Source organism: Apiospora aurea (assembly GCF_038362705.1).
Source record: "Apiospora aurea strain CBS 24483 chromosome Unknown utg000009l_segment0_segment0, whole genome shotgun sequence".
In the NCBI taxonomy this organism is placed as follows: domain Eukaryota; kingdom Fungi; phylum Ascomycota; class Sordariomycetes; order Amphisphaeriales; family Apiosporaceae; genus Apiospora; species Apiospora aurea.
Window position 1 is genome coordinate 727568 of NW_027117396.1, and position 15874 is coordinate 743441.

At 54.9% G+C, this 15874-nt stretch overlaps 7 protein-coding genes across 7 annotated transcripts; 3 read left to right on the forward strand and 4 right to left on the reverse strand.

Moving 5' to 3' along the window:
* Positions 1–280: 280 nt before the first annotated feature.
* On the forward strand, positions 281–1894 carry PG986_013338 (uncharacterized protein; the record flags this gene model as incomplete). Its single annotated transcript, XM_066849560.1, has 1 exon — positions 281–1894. The coding sequence occupies one exon, from the start codon at positions 281–283 to the stop codon at positions 1892–1894; it is 1614 nt and encodes a 537-aa protein (XP_066693703.1).
* A 2664-nt stretch (positions 1895–4558) lies between these two features.
* Positions 4559–4768, reverse strand: PG986_013339 (uncharacterized protein; the record flags this gene model as incomplete). Its single annotated transcript, XM_066849561.1, has 1 exon — positions 4559–4768. One exon carries the CDS (start codon positions 4766–4768, stop codon positions 4559–4561), a length of 210 nt encoding a protein of 69 aa, XP_066693704.1.
* A 2829-nt stretch (positions 4769–7597) lies between these two features.
* On the forward strand, positions 7598–8688 carry PG986_013340 (uncharacterized protein; the record flags this gene model as incomplete). Its single annotated transcript, XM_066849562.1, has 5 exons — positions 7598–7904; positions 8028–8135; positions 8189–8310; positions 8364–8549; positions 8608–8688. The coding sequence occupies 5 exons, from the start codon at positions 7598–7600 to the stop codon at positions 8686–8688; spliced, it is 804 nt and encodes a 267-aa protein (XP_066693705.1).
* Positions 8689–8846: 158 nt separating this feature from the next.
* On the reverse strand, positions 8847–9986 carry PG986_013341 (BNR/Asp-box repeat domain protein; the record flags this gene model as incomplete). The annotated part of the gene is made up of 1 exon (XM_066849563.1): positions 8847–9986. The coding sequence occupies one exon, from the start codon at positions 9984–9986 to the stop codon at positions 8847–8849; it is 1140 nt and encodes a 379-aa protein (XP_066693706.1).
* Positions 9987–10198: 212 nt separating this feature from the next.
* PG986_013342 (uncharacterized protein) lies at positions 10199–11888 on the forward strand (the record flags this gene model as incomplete). The annotated part of the gene is made up of 3 exons (XM_066849564.1): positions 10199–10308; positions 10903–11039; positions 11464–11888. The coding sequence occupies 3 exons, from the start codon at positions 10199–10201 to the stop codon at positions 11886–11888; spliced, it is 672 nt and encodes a 223-aa protein (XP_066693707.1).
* Positions 11889–12043: 155 nt separating this feature from the next.
* PG986_013343 (transporter) lies at positions 12044–13775 on the reverse strand (the record flags this gene model as incomplete). The annotated part of the gene is made up of 5 exons (XM_066849565.1): positions 12044–12232; positions 12333–12475; positions 12795–13077; positions 13145–13474; positions 13620–13775. 5 exons carry the CDS (start codon positions 13773–13775, stop codon positions 12044–12046), a joined length of 1101 nt encoding a protein of 366 aa, XP_066693708.1.
* Positions 13776–14198: 423 nt separating this feature from the next.
* PG986_013344 (uncharacterized protein) lies at positions 14199–15719 on the reverse strand (the record flags this gene model as incomplete). The annotated part of the gene is made up of 1 exon (XM_066849566.1): positions 14199–15719. The coding sequence occupies one exon, from the start codon at positions 15717–15719 to the stop codon at positions 14199–14201; it is 1521 nt and encodes a 506-aa protein (XP_066693709.1).
* Positions 15720–15874: the final 155 nt, after the last annotated feature.

The following is a 15874-nucleotide window of genomic DNA, read 5'->3' on the forward strand; positions in this document are numbered from 1 at the left end:
ACACGATCACGACTCAATTGACTGGTCCCCAAAACTGGTACTCGCTTGTACCGACAACCGGTCGCCTGCCCGCCTGTCCGCCTGCCCTCTTTACTGGACTCTTGAGAGACTGCTGGAATTGGCTTTGTATTCGACGGTGCCTTGCGGCGTTAGTATGCTCCACAGCAGAACCCTTGTGCAGGAGCGAGTCCCAGCCCTCAGGTTACGGATACCCGACAGCTTTTATAAGGCTTCTGGGAAGGGCGGCCGTTGAGCCCGCCTTCCAATCACCGAGACCAGGATGATGATGACACCAAAGTCCTTCTTCTACTCCCGCCAGTCCCAACTTCCTCCCCCTTCCACCCCAACAACAGCGCCGACAACCCCGTCCAAGCCACGATTTGCTTTCCTGCAGCGGAGAGATGCTTCGGCAACAACAAAGGACATCTCTAACCAACCCTCCCCCCAACCTTCGCTATCTGGATACACGACCGAGAAAATGACTAAACGCAAGGAGCCGGATAGCCTGGCTGCCTCGCCCAGTCGCAACTCTCCGAAATCAGCATCGACAGCCAACGCGGCAGCTCGCCCAATGACGCCATCGAGCGCCGTGCAGATACCCGTGAAGTCGAAGATGGAGGTCGCCAACAAGCACAACATGAAGACCCGGTATCATGATCAATCAAGCCGGCGATCGTCGAGCGCAGGGTCTCGAGGGCGGGAACTCCGGTCGCCGGATGCTGTACCTCCCAGTGTCGCTGCGCTTCTGGCTGGGACGAACATACCGCCACCTAATAGGCGTGGGAGTATGAAGCAGCGTCAACGAAAAGAAGCGCGCATGACCGTCGACTCCATCGTTCCTCGATCCCAAGTATCCGAAAAAGACCTGAGCCAGGAACTATGCTTCACGCCTTCGAGCCTGTCCCCCTTTAGTCGGAGTCCGTTGGACGTGCTGCTGAGCCCCCCAGATGAACTAGGCGAGGAGGACGCGTCGATTTCGGACAGTGTTTTCACATCTACTTTATCATCACGGCCAGGCTCGTTCGAAAGCCTCCCGTCGTTAGGCGACTCCATGGGCACTGGCACGATGCCTTCGTTTGACAGTCCGGTCACGCCAAGAAGCAAAAGGTTTCGACAACCACGCAGGTCCCTTGAGCCTCTCCCCTCTCCACCAGGTGAAGAGCCGGACCATCCCCTGTCTTCTAAGCTTACTGCCGACGTTGATCAGGTAGAGTTCGGGGTGTTTGATCCTCTGCCGGCCCGTTCAGACAAACAACAAAACACTGTCTTCCTGCCGTTCAAGACAGCTCTCAAGTCAAATTTGACGGCCTCTATTCGAGTTTTGCGATCCGCCGCCAAATCTCTCTCTCAATTTACATCTTCATCAATCCCGCCTGAAGATTTGCTGGTGCGGTCACTTCTAACGGTCGACCCTACTGTGCCATTCACGGACGAGAAACGGCCACCGGTATTGGAGGATGAACCCAGCGAGGCGATGCGTCGTTATCTCAATCCCACCAGCAGCGCCCGGCTTGAGGTCCGGACAGGAGGCGCGACGTCTACGCGCAGCTACACTGCTTCGATCCAGATGCAGACTTACAAAGTGCAACGTTCGAGGAATCCCTCCCCATCGACCAGCCGTGGAGCCATCCCATCTCCACCAGAGTCACCGAAGGCCTCAACAAGCTCGACAACGCCTCCCGGGCCGCGGCAGCGAGAGATCCGCGAGAATTCCGACTTCATTCGCATTGCGGTTATGGAGCATTTGATGCGCAAGCGTGGCAAGTTGGATGACCAGCGAGAGGGGCATGCTCGGTGGTTATTACCACCCCGCCAGCTCAATTCAAAGGTCTACGAGATTGGATCCGACGGAGTCCCCGTTAGATGGGTTTCGATTTCGCAGGACAGCATTTGAAGTCGAGCAAAGGCTACTTGTTTTTACAACATTCTTGCCACTACAGCGCTTCCGAGGCTTGCTCCGAGCCTGAGATCGCCTTCGCTCTACGCACCTTGTTGCGCCGCATAGCCCAAAGAATTAAGGGTTCGGTTTTGTTGCGGGGCAGAGAGACTCGGAGGGCTCTGTATGCCAAACCGCCCACTGTGGCCTCAACAGGGGTTGGCATATTGTGTCGGTGAAACTGGCATGGGAGCCAAAGCACGGAGCGAAAAGAAAAGTCTGCACCGACGGGTCCCAGACATTCATTCCATTACACAACCAAAAGCAAGGCGCACAGCGAAAACGGCAGGAACGGGTGCGACCCGCCCCTTCGTCACAGCGTCGCAGCCGTGGGGCAGCCCCTGGCAAGTCCCGAGATCGTGGCCTCCATAACAAAGAAAGTTATGATTGCCTACAGATTGCTCCACTCTGCCGGCGAACTTGAACCGGACAGGTGGATATGCGCAGCATTCTAGAAGACCTTCACGAGCGTGGCAGGACTGCGCGGAATTCCGAACTCGCACGAACCCAGCAGTCCCCAGTTGGCCTCTCGGTGAGCGGAACGGAATCAGCTGGAACCACCAGCACCAGACGCAACCGCATTGCCCTGTTCTTTTCGGTGGCAAGCATCCTGTGAGCACTTGACGTGGCGGGTAGAACAGAACAGCCTGGCACGATGCATTGCATGGCAGTCGTCCCATCGCTCGCGTTGTGTTGTCTACTTCAGGGTTTATTTTTCCTCTCTCCCTCTTGTGCGACCGGGGAAAACGCTTCTTCGCGTTTCAAGCGGCACACGGGCTGCTGCAGGCCATGGTCAGCATGTGAGAGAGTCTCCATAGCCTGGGCCTGGCCTGATGTGGTGCCCGCACCATACCGCGCTATCCACATGGCATTCCGCATCCCCCAACCAGCAAAACGTTGGGTTCCACACCACACACCTACAACCCTCAATCTCCCCCCCTACTCATGACAGCACAATTGCTGTTTGTATTCACAACTTCCTATTTAGCCCGCCATATATCCACCACAGCACAGGTACAGCACATGCATATAGCCCCAGACTTTCAAGCATGGCCTCTCTGTATTTTTACGGCCACAATACCTTTTTTTGATCTTTTTCTTGTTGCTTACAGCGTTTGTGGGGCTGCTTGGTGTTTCTGCTTCCAGGCATTGGGAAGGTGTTATTGATTCCAGGTGCACAAGAATTTGAATCCCGTCAAGGGGGAAAGCATTAGCATGGCTGGGCGTCAGTATCAGCATTAGAAGCGAAGACACGTATTTTATTTTCCTCATTAACTCATTTCCCCTCGGGTCCGTCTGGCCAGGGCAGGCAGGATGGCAGGATGGCATTCTTGCAAAAATGGCATTGGAGACGGGCTTTGTTTGGCGCGCGTAGAATAGCAACCTCAGGGTCCAATCCAGTCCTGCTAGTTTAGTTTATCCACATCAGTCCCTAAGCAGCTACCGCAACTCAATCGCGTCGTGATCAGGTCCCTGCGCCAGTGCCCAACCATGCCGCATATACCGGAATCTGACTGGGGCTGTCATAATGACCATACGCCTGTCCGTCTATCGAATGCCAATGCTACCTCATGTAGGGCATTGACGATCACGACTATGACTTTACTATCAGAAAGGACAGCAATTAGCGGTGTACAGTATAGCTGACTCACGGACAAGGCATGCCATTCCGGTCATCCACAGGCCAAGCGCCGCCCTAATGACCCGTACCTTCAAAATTAGGCTATGGCAGATGATGTGAGGCTTATTTTCCAAGCTTTGGATGTGTTGTCGTACATCCTGCAGTACCTCCTGCGGTACTAGTCCTCAGCCCTAAGCCTTCGACCTTCGTCCCCTCCGCATCAAAGCTCTCATGACAACAACCCTCCTTCCCCGTCCAGTGGTCCGTCAACCACAGACATAGGTTATGTACCTAGACTCGCTTCCCGCCCGCTTGTGTGGGCTCTCGAACGAGACCCAATGTTTGGTCCAATTTCGATATAGTGGCTGGCGCTACGGCTCTTTTGCTCGAGACCATGTCTCCGTCAGTTAGGTCTCTCCGAGGCCTATCTCTAGTGTCTTGAAAGAGGCCACCGGCACCATTCACTCAGTGGCTTGCAAGCTAGTTGCTGGAGCACAGCTATGGTCAGGGCAGTGTTGAGAGACGGCTAGCATTGCCCAAAACATGGCAACAGGTCGGTCGAGGCCTTTGCCTTCTGCCCAGGAGCCGACCCTTGGTACGCGACACATCTTAACCGCCACTTCTCTCTCACAGCCTCAATTGAGGCGGGCATGCTTGGGCAGGTAATGGACGGGTAGGATAACCAACCTCCACTGCTACCTTTTGATACATCTGGCATGCGGTGCCTATTCCCGAATGGCTCTCTTCACATGACACCCGTTTGCATACGGAACTGACTTTGTTAAGCGGCATCGTTCACAAATTGCAATTTCAGCAGGCAGCGTTTTGGCAAGACGTGATGTAAACTGGCGGTGTTTCCATAAGATACCAGTAGTTTGGTACTGTAGTCATTCCGATCTTGCCCATCCTACTATTCCCACGCGTGCCCTCGCTCCATCCAAGCCGTCTTCTCTTCCACGTGTCGACCTACGACGGTATCCATGCACCCCCTCTCCCTCTCTTTAACCAAACACCCTCCCCCGTAGCTCCCTCAAGTCCATCAGGTTCACGTCGTATGGCGAGAGCGCCGCACTGCTCGGGTCCTGGCATCTCTTGGCCCCGGTCACGAGGGCCCAGGTCGCAGCCAGGAAGACGGCGCCGGCGGCAGTCATGACGATGCCCAGGGTAACGACCTCGGCGGAGATCTTGTACGTCTTCTTGTTCGTTGGCATGGTGGTCGTCGATGTTCTGGTACAGCGGCGGCGACGAATAGTTAGCATGACACCATAGTGGAAGCCGACGTGGAATAGCTGGTGCTCGTCAAGTGATGTACGAACCTGTCTTGAATAACCACTCGGGTAACCAATCGGATCAACAGTAAGGTAACAGCTGGAATAACCACTGGAATAACGGTCGTATAACCGGTATATCTACCAGTGGGACAACATCGAGTCCTTGATGGCCGTCTGCTGGTGCCACTATGACTTCCAATGGGGGAACGAGACAGTGTCACGAAAGTCATTTGGTGGTGTCTTTCAGCGAAAGTGTCAAGAAAGCAAGGGTCCTGCCAAGTGGAGAAAAGAAGGGCGAACTGCATTTTATGTGATAGGAAAAACCGGTAGGAACTGTTGTTGGGGGAAAGGTGTCATGGTGAAGCAATGAACATGACACATTGGGGAAGATGACTGGAACTTGCACTCATTGCTGACTGAACCGCTAAATCATGTAGAGTCATTACTCGGTTGTCTCGATTATTTCGATGTGTCTGGCCCTGTCCATTCAATACCAGAGGCGCGTATGTGAACGTAAAAGAGTAACAATTGTCCGGCGCCGTGCCTGGACAATCGAAACCTCGGCGACTATACGACTTAGCTAGAACAACAAGTACAATCGAAGGCGGGTGCCAGACAGGCTGAGTCTTAATACAGGAAGCTGCTGCTCAGAGTAGAACTACCAAAGGGCGAGAGCTACTGGGGCGGCTCCTCCTGTAAGGCGGACGACGATGACAGCAAGTACTACCAGACAGCGAACACTACTACAAACTATCATGTTCCAGGGACACTACTTCATCACGGATTGGTGATGCTGGGCATACCTAGCGTCCATAAGTTTGACTGGTACGAAATAATGCAGAGTGTGGTTTGTGTGAGAATAGGGGGTTGGTTGTCAGCATACCATATGTTAATTACAGAAACTGACACAAAGGAACTCTCTTCAGTCCACTTGAGGATCATTAGCAACTCAAGACAAATGCAACGACATAATTCAACGGCCTCTTGGTTAGCTTAGCATCACTGTTGGGTGTTTAATTGCCGAGGAATAAGAGCATATTCAGGACCGGAACATCTGTCTTATAAGCACGCACATAAAGGAATAACTTGTCTTCTTCCTTTATCGTGACTACAATTGTATCTATATAGCGGTACTATCTGCTGGCACTATTGGATACACAAAAGCATCGTGAATAAGAAGGTATGTGAGTTATATACCGATCCTGAACAACCAGGATGTAACTATTCTGGTCCGCGATGGCTTTGACTAAATCTTTAGCTGATGTGCCAGTAGTTACTTTGCCCCCTCTATTCTCATTGGATTTTCCCATGATGAGCTGCAGAAACGATTCTATAGACCCAGAGCTATCCTACACAGATCGAAAGTTGGCAGGTCGAATGTTCCCCTATCTCAGGGGCAGATGGAACCGCAGTTATTCCGGCCAACATGTATGGAAGTAAAATCGCCCGTAACACTTCGGTCTAGCTTTAATTTACAGTTCAATAGAACATCCCCATGGAACGACGGCCGTCGCTCCACTTGGATTGCTTGGTCTATGTCAGTTCAATACTCTACGCAGGTGATCAGGTACATCCTCAGCGTGACGTTTCCATGGCGTCCTCTTTTTTTTTTGACCGCGCACGCTGTTATAAACTCCCAGCCTTTGGTTTCCTCGGTGATTTGTTATATTATATAAGAACACAGGAAATATTTAAAGCAGAGATGCCACTCTACTTTCTTTGCATGTAGCATAGCACCGCCTCGCTCAAGACCTTCATAATAACACTGTTGCTGTCCTCGCCTCCCCGAATAACAAGCCATACAGAAGGATATCAGCCGACCTGTAGCTCCCAGACTATTTGTTGGGCTATAGGGAACGATGCATCTACGGAGGATGAGTGAACTAAAGGAAGGAAGTGGAACACAAATAGTACGGAACAACCACGTTCTTGGCTACAAAAAAAACCAAGCCTTGGCTGAACATACAACACGAATAACATGGGTAGCGCAACACGTAAGAATCGATCAAAAATTGCAAATGGATGGCACAAATGACTGGCCTGGAGATGTGTCTGCTTGAGAGGAAAGCCGGATCCGTTTCATATGCTTCGGCCTCCCCTCCGGGCTAGATACCCTCTTTAGGTGTTCTCTAGTCGGTTGTCATCGTGATCAGCAAAAAAGGCCCGTCAGGCAGGTTTATTGTAATCACATTGAAACCATGCATGACAGTGGTAGTCTGGGGGATAAACAGACAACACATATCTCGGCTCATACCCGAACCATTGTCCCAGGGCATTAGACAGTGCATTTTTGACTAGTGCTCCAGAATGTTTGGGAAGTCAAAAATGTGTCACCGGTCAGCATCGCTTTCCATGGCTGGCACGCCGAGCAAAAGCGCAGATTGTGGCCAGATTCAAGCCATCTGCTGAAATAGGGCTCGTCCCATGTGGTGCTGAAATGGGTCGAGGTTGGATCCGCGAACAAGGCTATATCGACCTGTTATATTTCTTTTCCCTGGGCGCTGGCGGTTGTCGCTCCGCCAAGCGTCTCGTGTTTCGGAGTTTCACGATGTTGACCCCTGACTCGAAACGTCGCAGGAACGGCTTAAGCGTCAGAGCCAGGATCAGCGGCTCCACCAAGAGCACTCTGATCCCCTACAAGCGCCCTCAAATCTTGGACCCGGATGTCTTTTTGGCAGCGACAGTCTGCAACTGGGAGCATTCAATCTTCAGTTCTGATTGGTATGGTTTGCTGAGTGAAAAGTATTGGCAAGCAGAAACTTTTACAACATGGCCAAAGATCAGAGAGCATCCAAGCAATACGACAGTCTGCGTGCAGACGACAACGACGATGCCTTGTCCGACTTGGACGTCTTCGAGAAGGACTACCTCCCGCAGCCCAAGCCCCGGCGCGAAAGGCTCCTCGCGGCGCTGCAACAGCAACCATACCGCTGGTTGGTCGACATAGTCCTGGTCCTCGCCGTCATTGGTCTGCTGGTGGAGCGACACCACCGGGGCGCCGCCGGAGCCGGCAGCGGCCAGTCCCCAGACCATCGCTATGAAGGAACAGGGGACTTGACAGGATTCGCACCGCGATGTAAGTATACGGAGTTGACGGCGCTCGCTCGCTCGCCCGCCCGCCCACATCCCCGGACAAGATCCCGGATTCGTATATGAACCGGGATGGAGACTGACTGCGGCACACACACACACACAACAGTCACCCAACAGATCAAGACGTTCAGCCCTGATCCTCTTTACATGCCCGACAACACGTCGGCGTTCTTTACCAAAGAGGTCAAACAGAAGTGGCTTGACCTGGTACCTCGTAAGTGTTCACTGTTCATGCCCTGGGTGTTCCTAGTACTAACTAACTCACAGCGGGACTGGGTTATCTCAAAATCAACAACTCCGAGAAGTATGACGACTTACCCAAGCCACTGGTCGGCTATGGCGAGAACTTTGTCGTCACGACGTCTATGACACACCAGCTGCACTGTCTTGTGAGTGGCACTGGCACGCTGGTTGCGATGGGTGAGATCTAACTAGACGGCAGTACGCTATCGCGGAGACCTATGCCGCCATAACCTCGAACAACACCCAAGTTCTGATGGAGACGTGGCATATGAACCACTGCTTCGACTACCTGCGACAGAGCATCATGTGCTCCGGCGATGTGGCACTGGAAGGGGACCAGACGACTTTTCCCGAAGGGTTCGATGGTAGTGACGGCTGGGACGCGGTGAGTATCCCTGGAGTATTTGGACCGGTACATGCTTATACTGACTTGAAATCCCTAGAAACACGTTTGTAAAGACTACAGCGAAGTTTATTCGTACTTGGAAAAGAACGCGGTCAACAACAGGACGTGGATCTCGTGATTTATGACCACAATCAAGCTGTTAAACATTGCAAGGAGTTAGGGGATATACGGCGGTGGCAACAACACCACTACGAAGGCGTTTTGGGGCTTTACTGCAGTAGAATGTAGACTTTATTTTGTATTTCATGTGGACAATGGGTTGCCCAGAATCTTTGTCTAAACCTTGATGACGCTGATTTGCACAGAGTTGGTCGTGCTTGGTGGCAGCTTCCCAGCCCCAGCAATCAAGACATAGCTCGGGTTCTCTTGGAATACCACCAGGGACCGCGTGTACGAGCTGCCGGCCGATGTGGCCACCTTTTCCCAAGCATCTTCGGCGCCCAGGGCCCGGTTCATATAGACCTCGGAGCAGCAGCCCGACGAAACGATGATGGTCCCGTCCTCGCCGCCGGCAGGGGTCCAGACCACGTACGGCGACCCCGTGGGCACGTCGCCGCCCGTCGTCACGAGGGGGTGGTGCTCCGCCTGCATGAAGGCCTCGGGATCGGCCGACATGCGGTAGAAGACGGGGAACGAGTAGGACCCGTCCGTCGTGGTCGGGTTCGGCCCGCCGCCGTACTCGTAGACGTAGATGTACTGCCCGTTGGGCAGCAGCGCCACCGTCGGCATGCCGGGCCGGTCCGTGTAGGTCGGGTAGGCCACGTCGTTGACCACGGGCGCGTCGTCCCAGGCCCGGAGGTCCGCCGTGGTCTGGTGCACCAGCTTCTGCCCGTACGTCGCGTTCTCGCGCTGGTCCGAGTAGTAGTAGACCAGGCGGCCCTCGCGCGCCAGCAGGAACGGCTCCCAGACGGGCGTGAGGCCGTTGTCCGGCACGGCGCGCCCGCCCGCCGCGACGTGGCTCACGAACTCCCAGGTCCGGCCCGAGTCCGTGGACGCGTACAGCTCCAGCATGGTGCTCGAGAGGTCGGTGGGGATGGCGGAGCCCGCGAGCAGCAGCGTCCCCGCCGCGAAGTCGCCGACGGCCTCGGGCAGCACGTACAGCTGCGGCTGGTAGCGCAAACCCACGCCGAGCGCCGCGTCCTGGACCCGGGCGATTTCGGCCCAGGTGGCGCCGCTGTCGGTCGAGCGGTAGATGGGGAAGTACACCGGCGGCGGCTCCGGGCTGTAGCTCTCCCAAGTCGCGAGCAGGTCGTTGTTGGGCAGCTGCACGGCGCGGGCGTACAGGACGCGCGGGTCGGTGTAGTCGGACGGGGGCGTGAACAGGGTGACGTTGGTGAGCTCCGTGGGGGCCGCGCTGGCGAAGAAGGGCGAGGCGAGAGAGAAGGCCGCGAGGGGCCAGAAGAGTGAGCGAACCATCTTGCCGAACGGAGATGCCGAGTCTGCAGTGGCATGGGAACTAGGTTAGGCACCTAGCATGGCACCATAGGTAGCCTTTATATACCCTTACCCACGACATCCGGTGTCGTTACAAAAACGGAACAAGCCTGAACTTTCTTTTTCTTTCTCAGAACCCAAGCCCGACCTCCCCTCACCTTACGCTTGGCTGACTGACAAGTCCACCAATCACAATGATCAATCGAACGAGGTGGCTTGAAGCTCTCGTCACGGCAAGCAGGGGTCAACAGTGCCGCTTCCCCCAGGCCAGTTACCCCGTGCCCGGTTCTGGGGGAAAATTGGGGTAAGGTGTTATGCGCGCCTATCGACGGCGACGATCCGGGGTCAGAAGTCACCAACCCCCCACAGCGGAGTGATGTCGTATCCAATTACCAAGAACCCGACCAACGGAGCATCGTGTGCTATGGAACAGCCACCTGGATCGTGCAATGCCTGTTCTTGACGCCGAGGTATGACGTCCTGGCCGGTGGCTGTGAGCTTGTGGGACGTAATATCCGAAGTCGAGTCATGTGTAGAATATGGCACTGTAGAATACTATCAATAGCCGCGCCAGTTTCTTGGCTTCTCCTGTCTCCTTGCCCTTCTAATAATATGGCACGCCTGAGTAGACGTGCAGACTATCTGCCACAAAGACGACACATGCAACAGTGAAGTCTCCAGTGGCATGACGATAATCAGCAAGAAATGATAAAGAGTGGACACAAACCCATGAGTTAGGCAAGACCCTCGACTGCAATGGAGATGTGGGAATTCTCCGTGGCGTTGATATCGCTAGTCGATATTGCCAGTCCTGTCAGAATGAGTTCTTTAAGTTGTAGAAATCAATTGTAATCCTATGAGTCCTGTTGAGTCAAAGTCTGCGGCAATTTCCGTATAGCATATTTATTCTCGAAGCTGTCCAACGGTTTTCTCACGGCAACAGCTTCTACGAGGGTACTGTTGCTGTCCCTGGCTTCGTTGCCGCCCTAGAGGACACAATGGGAACAATGATGCTGCCAGCGGTTGGCTGGGCTAGTAAGTCACTCATGGCGGCCCGACTCCGGGGACTCTGACGATAGGGGAAAGGTTCACCCAGAGCCGGGGATCTGTTTTGTGAGGGCGAGGTCGTCTTATATCAAGAATCAACTGGTGGTAGGGGTGGCCGGCTTGCAATAGGCAACCGTAACATACATACAGTAACTTCACAGAGGAGGGTACAAGATTGTAACATTGGACCTATTCTGCTGAGAAATGATAATATGTCATGTTGCTTTGGGTACAAGAACGCTACCTCGTTTCGTGAAAAAAGTTTGTCGGACTAGACAACCACGGTACAAAGATACAAAAGTAGATGCAAACAAAGAAGCAAGTGCGACCATCTCAGGTGGGGGGGGAGGGGGGTTATTCCAGAAGTGTTTGATGTATCAACCTACTTTCTACACGGTTCCTGCACTCCCAGGCTTCACATCCTCGAAGCAAACACTTTCAGCTCTCCTCATCGACATCTTTGTTCTATATCGGGATACAACAACAACGCTCTACCCGCGCATCATGGGACAGTACTGGAAGCTTGTCGATATCGACAGGCGCGAGGATCTCGGCCAAATTACCAGAGACAAGTTCCCTCCACACATCCATGGCCCAACTCTGATTGAGCTCCTCAGACGGCCTGACAGGCGTCCTGTCAAATTTGAAGACAGCGCTATCGCTGCTTCGAATCCACCAAGGCAAGGTCTCCCCCCTCTTTCAGAACGCTGGAGGTTCGCCGTTCTCAACCTGATGCAAAACAAAGTAGTGCCGACGCCAGTCTACTTGGGCTGCCCCAGGAGATCGTTGATGAAATTGGACTCTTGCGGATGTATGGCATCATGCCGATGCCCTTGAGACTTCATCAAGTATACAAATCGAGAAAGAAATAACCAGAACAAATTGAATCACTTGTTTTGTCCGACTTTTACACATGATGTGTACCCTCGCCTAACTCCGCTTCACTTATGACGAAAAGGTGAGTTGAATGAAGATTTGACTCGCCACCAACTTCAAGAACTAGTTCTCCGGAGACCCTTCGCGCGCGCAGCTAATGCGGCACAGAGCGCCACCACAGCGCATGCAGACGAGGCGGCAAAGGAGTAGTGCAAACCAGCGTAATAAACATGGCGTGCCTTGAGCTGCACGTCTGGAGGCAGTCGCAGGAGAGCGTCAACCGAGTGTCGCACATCGTCGATTACCTGTGTTGGTTTGGTTCATTAGGTCAGGCACGTATCATTCAAAAGTTACGGGGAAGGGGGATTTGGTAGGTTAATAAGAGGCAAAATGAAAGGGTCGTACTGTCCATTTGTTGGGCACGTCGCCAAGGGCTTCGGCGAGCCTGACGCTGAGCGTCGTCTGGATGATGGCGGAGGTGATCGATACGCCCCACACGGTCCCTAGAGACCGGATGAGGTAGACGGTCGAGGCTGATACGGCGTGATCTGTATGTGTGCAACGTCAGAAAATCCGCGTTTGGGTCTTGCTGTTCGCTCGATCACTGTTCGGACGCGAGGCGAAAAGAGTGGATGAAGAGGGGGGCATACCGGAGTGTTCGAACGTAGCTAGAGACGTAAACAGGATCGCGGGGAAGAAGTTGAAGATGGATAGGAAGCCTGGTATATTCATCTTCCACTGTGGAAGGAGCCTACCTAATATAGGCTCTACCTGCAATGCTACCTAATCCTGCAGCCTACAGCTGCCTGCATACTCTTTATCCTACAAACAAGAGAGAATATACCAGAGGGTTCAGCAGTCACAAACAACTGAGGACGACGCCTTGCCCGAGGTTGGCGGGGAAGTTGTACACGAAATACTTCCAGTGCGAGTCTTCGAATCGTAAAGATGCCACGAGGCCGTTCCACAGGGCCATCAGGATCGCGCCGACGCGGACCAGGGTAAGGAGCTTTCCCCATCGGGACATGACGATGCCTGCAATCAGACCGCCAATGGGAACCGCCAGGGAGGGTATAATGAGCCGCGCTCCGGTCTGGGTGGCCGAGTCAAGCAATACGACTTGAAAGAACAGCGGGAGAACAAGTAGAAGCTGGTGCGCGCGTCAATACTTCCGGTCACTACACTTCAAAGAACGGATCTCAGTTGGAATCGCTTACCGCGAAAGCCGAGGCGCCGGCGCAGACGTTGGAGATTTGTATCAGAATGGGCAGCCTGGCATTGAGCATCCGAAGCGGCATCATGGGAATCGCCTTGGTGCGCTTCTCCACCTGGATGAAGAGGGCAAACAATACGAGGCTCCCCAATAGAGCGCCGATGACCCAGGGGCTGCTCCAGGGCAGCTCGTTGCCGCCCAAGCTCAACCCGACAAGCTGCACCGATACCGCCGCGACCAGGAGCAGGGCGCCCGAAAAGTCCACGACGTGCCACGTCTCTTTGAGCGTCTTTGAGCCTATGGCCAGGTTCACCTTGGGATCCTCGACAGCTAGCTAGCCGACGACGAACGCGAACACTGAGATGGGGACCTGGAGGATGAAGCACCAGCGCCAGCAGATGGTGTCGGCGATGGCGCCGCCAAGGGATGCGCCGCAGATATAGCCGAAACCCGTAACGCCATTCTGAAGGGCTTGGTACATGCCTCTCTTCTGGAACGGGATCATATCCGAGTTGATGATCGTAGCTTAAGGCGCGGGGGGGGTGGGCCTGGGCATCGTCACCACCCTCACCCTCGCCGTCGCCGGGGCATGGCAGACGGGATGCTGCTGTACCGGGCTCAGTGAGTCCGGCCATGTTGTGTGGTAGCTTCTAACTCTTGGGCTGACTTGTGATCTGTGGTAGTGTTGGGGACAATCGGTAACCAAATAGGTGCTGCATATATCCTGCTGTGTGTAACCCCTACCAACCAGCGACTTTATCGCCTGCGGGGAATCCACGCAGATCGATGCATCGATTTTGCAGTAGGTAGCTACTCAATAGCACGACATGCTTGCGATTGAGTCATCGGCGTCTTGCATCCAGATGCGCCTAGATGACGTGCTTGTCGGATAAAAAAGCAACCCTGGGTATATGCGTAAAATAACTATGTATCAACTAAAAAACAGGGTATTAAGGCATGGACTATTTTTTTTATGTCCTCCACGCTGGTCAACTGGACCTGAAGCACACGAGAAGACATGGGCAGCGCTACAAAAACCAACTCGGCATGCTGGCAATCTATGATCTGGGCTTCTTTGCGGGCATCAGGTATTCGCCGCCCCTCCATGCCTTGTACACACCATACAGCCCTTGGAAAGGCCGCACGCCACCCATCGGCTTGGGCTCCCCCTTTACCTTCCCATTCGCATCCGCGACCTTGACCTTGTCATAGACGCTCGGCAGGTACGTAGCCCCGTACTTGGCGCGGAGGGCGTCGTAGGCAGCCCGGTCGTACGACTGCCAGAACTCGTCCTCGGTGTAGTACGCGTGGGCGTAGAGCCACTTCTTGCCGCTGAGCTCCTGCACCTTGCGCTCGAGCCCGCGGTTCTGCTCGACGAACGCGCCGTGGTCCAGGGACCCGGGGCGCCAGACGCCAAAGTTCATCAGGTACTCGGGCTTGCTCGGGTCGGCGAACTCGGCGTGCAGGCCGTGCCGCGCCTCCTCGGGCGGGCCGTCGCGGCGCACGCGCAGCGGGCAGAGCCACAGCGGGTACGTCGGCAGCTCGCCGTCGAGCCACTGGTGCAGCGCGCCCACCTTGCCAAAGGGCACGCCGACATCCTGCACGATGTAGTCGTCGGCTAGCCGGCTCTGGTGCAGCGCATGGTACATGACCTTGGTGTGCATGTAGCGATCGAGGATAAAGCGGGTGATGCGGTTGAAGGGGGTGAAGAAGTAGCGGTAGGCGTACTTGGCTACCCAGAAGCCTCCTCGGTCGTATCGGAACAAGTAGTCGATCAACGGTATGTAATCGACCGTCGGCTCCCGGGCGTTCCGCGTCCGCTGCTCGACGTGGAGATAGAACCAAGGATCACTGCGTCGGGTAAACCTAGACGGCCGGCTTGATGTAGTTTTTGGCATCTCATTTACTAGACGGCCCAGACAGACAATGGTCGACTTGGGCGAGAACGCAATGGCATCAATGAAGTCGACCGCGGGCTCCCGCACCTGCTTCTCCATAAAGGCCGAGGCCTCGACCAGACTGGCAAACGGCTGATACGTCAGCTCGACACAGTCAGCCGCGTCGCGCAGCTGCACCTCGAGCAACGTGACGACGCCAAGCGTGCCGAACCCCGACGCAGCGCCCCAGAACAGATCAGCATGCTCGCCAGTCTGCGCGGCCCGGACGACGTCGCCGCTCGGCAGCACGATCTCGACCCAGTTGACGGTGGAGTCGAAAGGCCCGTAGCGGAAGGAGCTGCTCTCGCCGGAGCTGCCGGAGAAGCCGCCGCCGACGGTGATGTTGGGGAACTCCATGACGACGAGGGGCAGCAGGCGGCGCCCCTGCTTCTCCTGCGGCGCGAACGTGGCCGCGACTAGGGCGTCCATGGGCACGTTGGGCTCGACGAGGGCCGTCTTGCGCGCGTCGTCGACCTCCAGCACGTGGTTCAGCCCGCTGGTGTCGACGGTGTTGTCGGCGCGGCGCTCCGACTTGCGCGTGCTGTTGGTCGAGCCATGGTAGACGCGGAACTGCTCTTGCTTCTCGGCGAAGGTGCGGACCCGGGCCGAGATGGCGGCGACGGCGGTGTTGTGTGTCTCCATTTCACCCCGTCTGAACCTCCAAGGCCCCCAGATCCCGGACACAACTAAGTTGGCGCTATCACCTTTCGGGTGCGACGTCAGGCACCTCGTATTTCAAAGCAATTGGAGTGACTCGTCTTGTTGCGAGCAGGTAGCTCCTTGATATGGAAATTTCC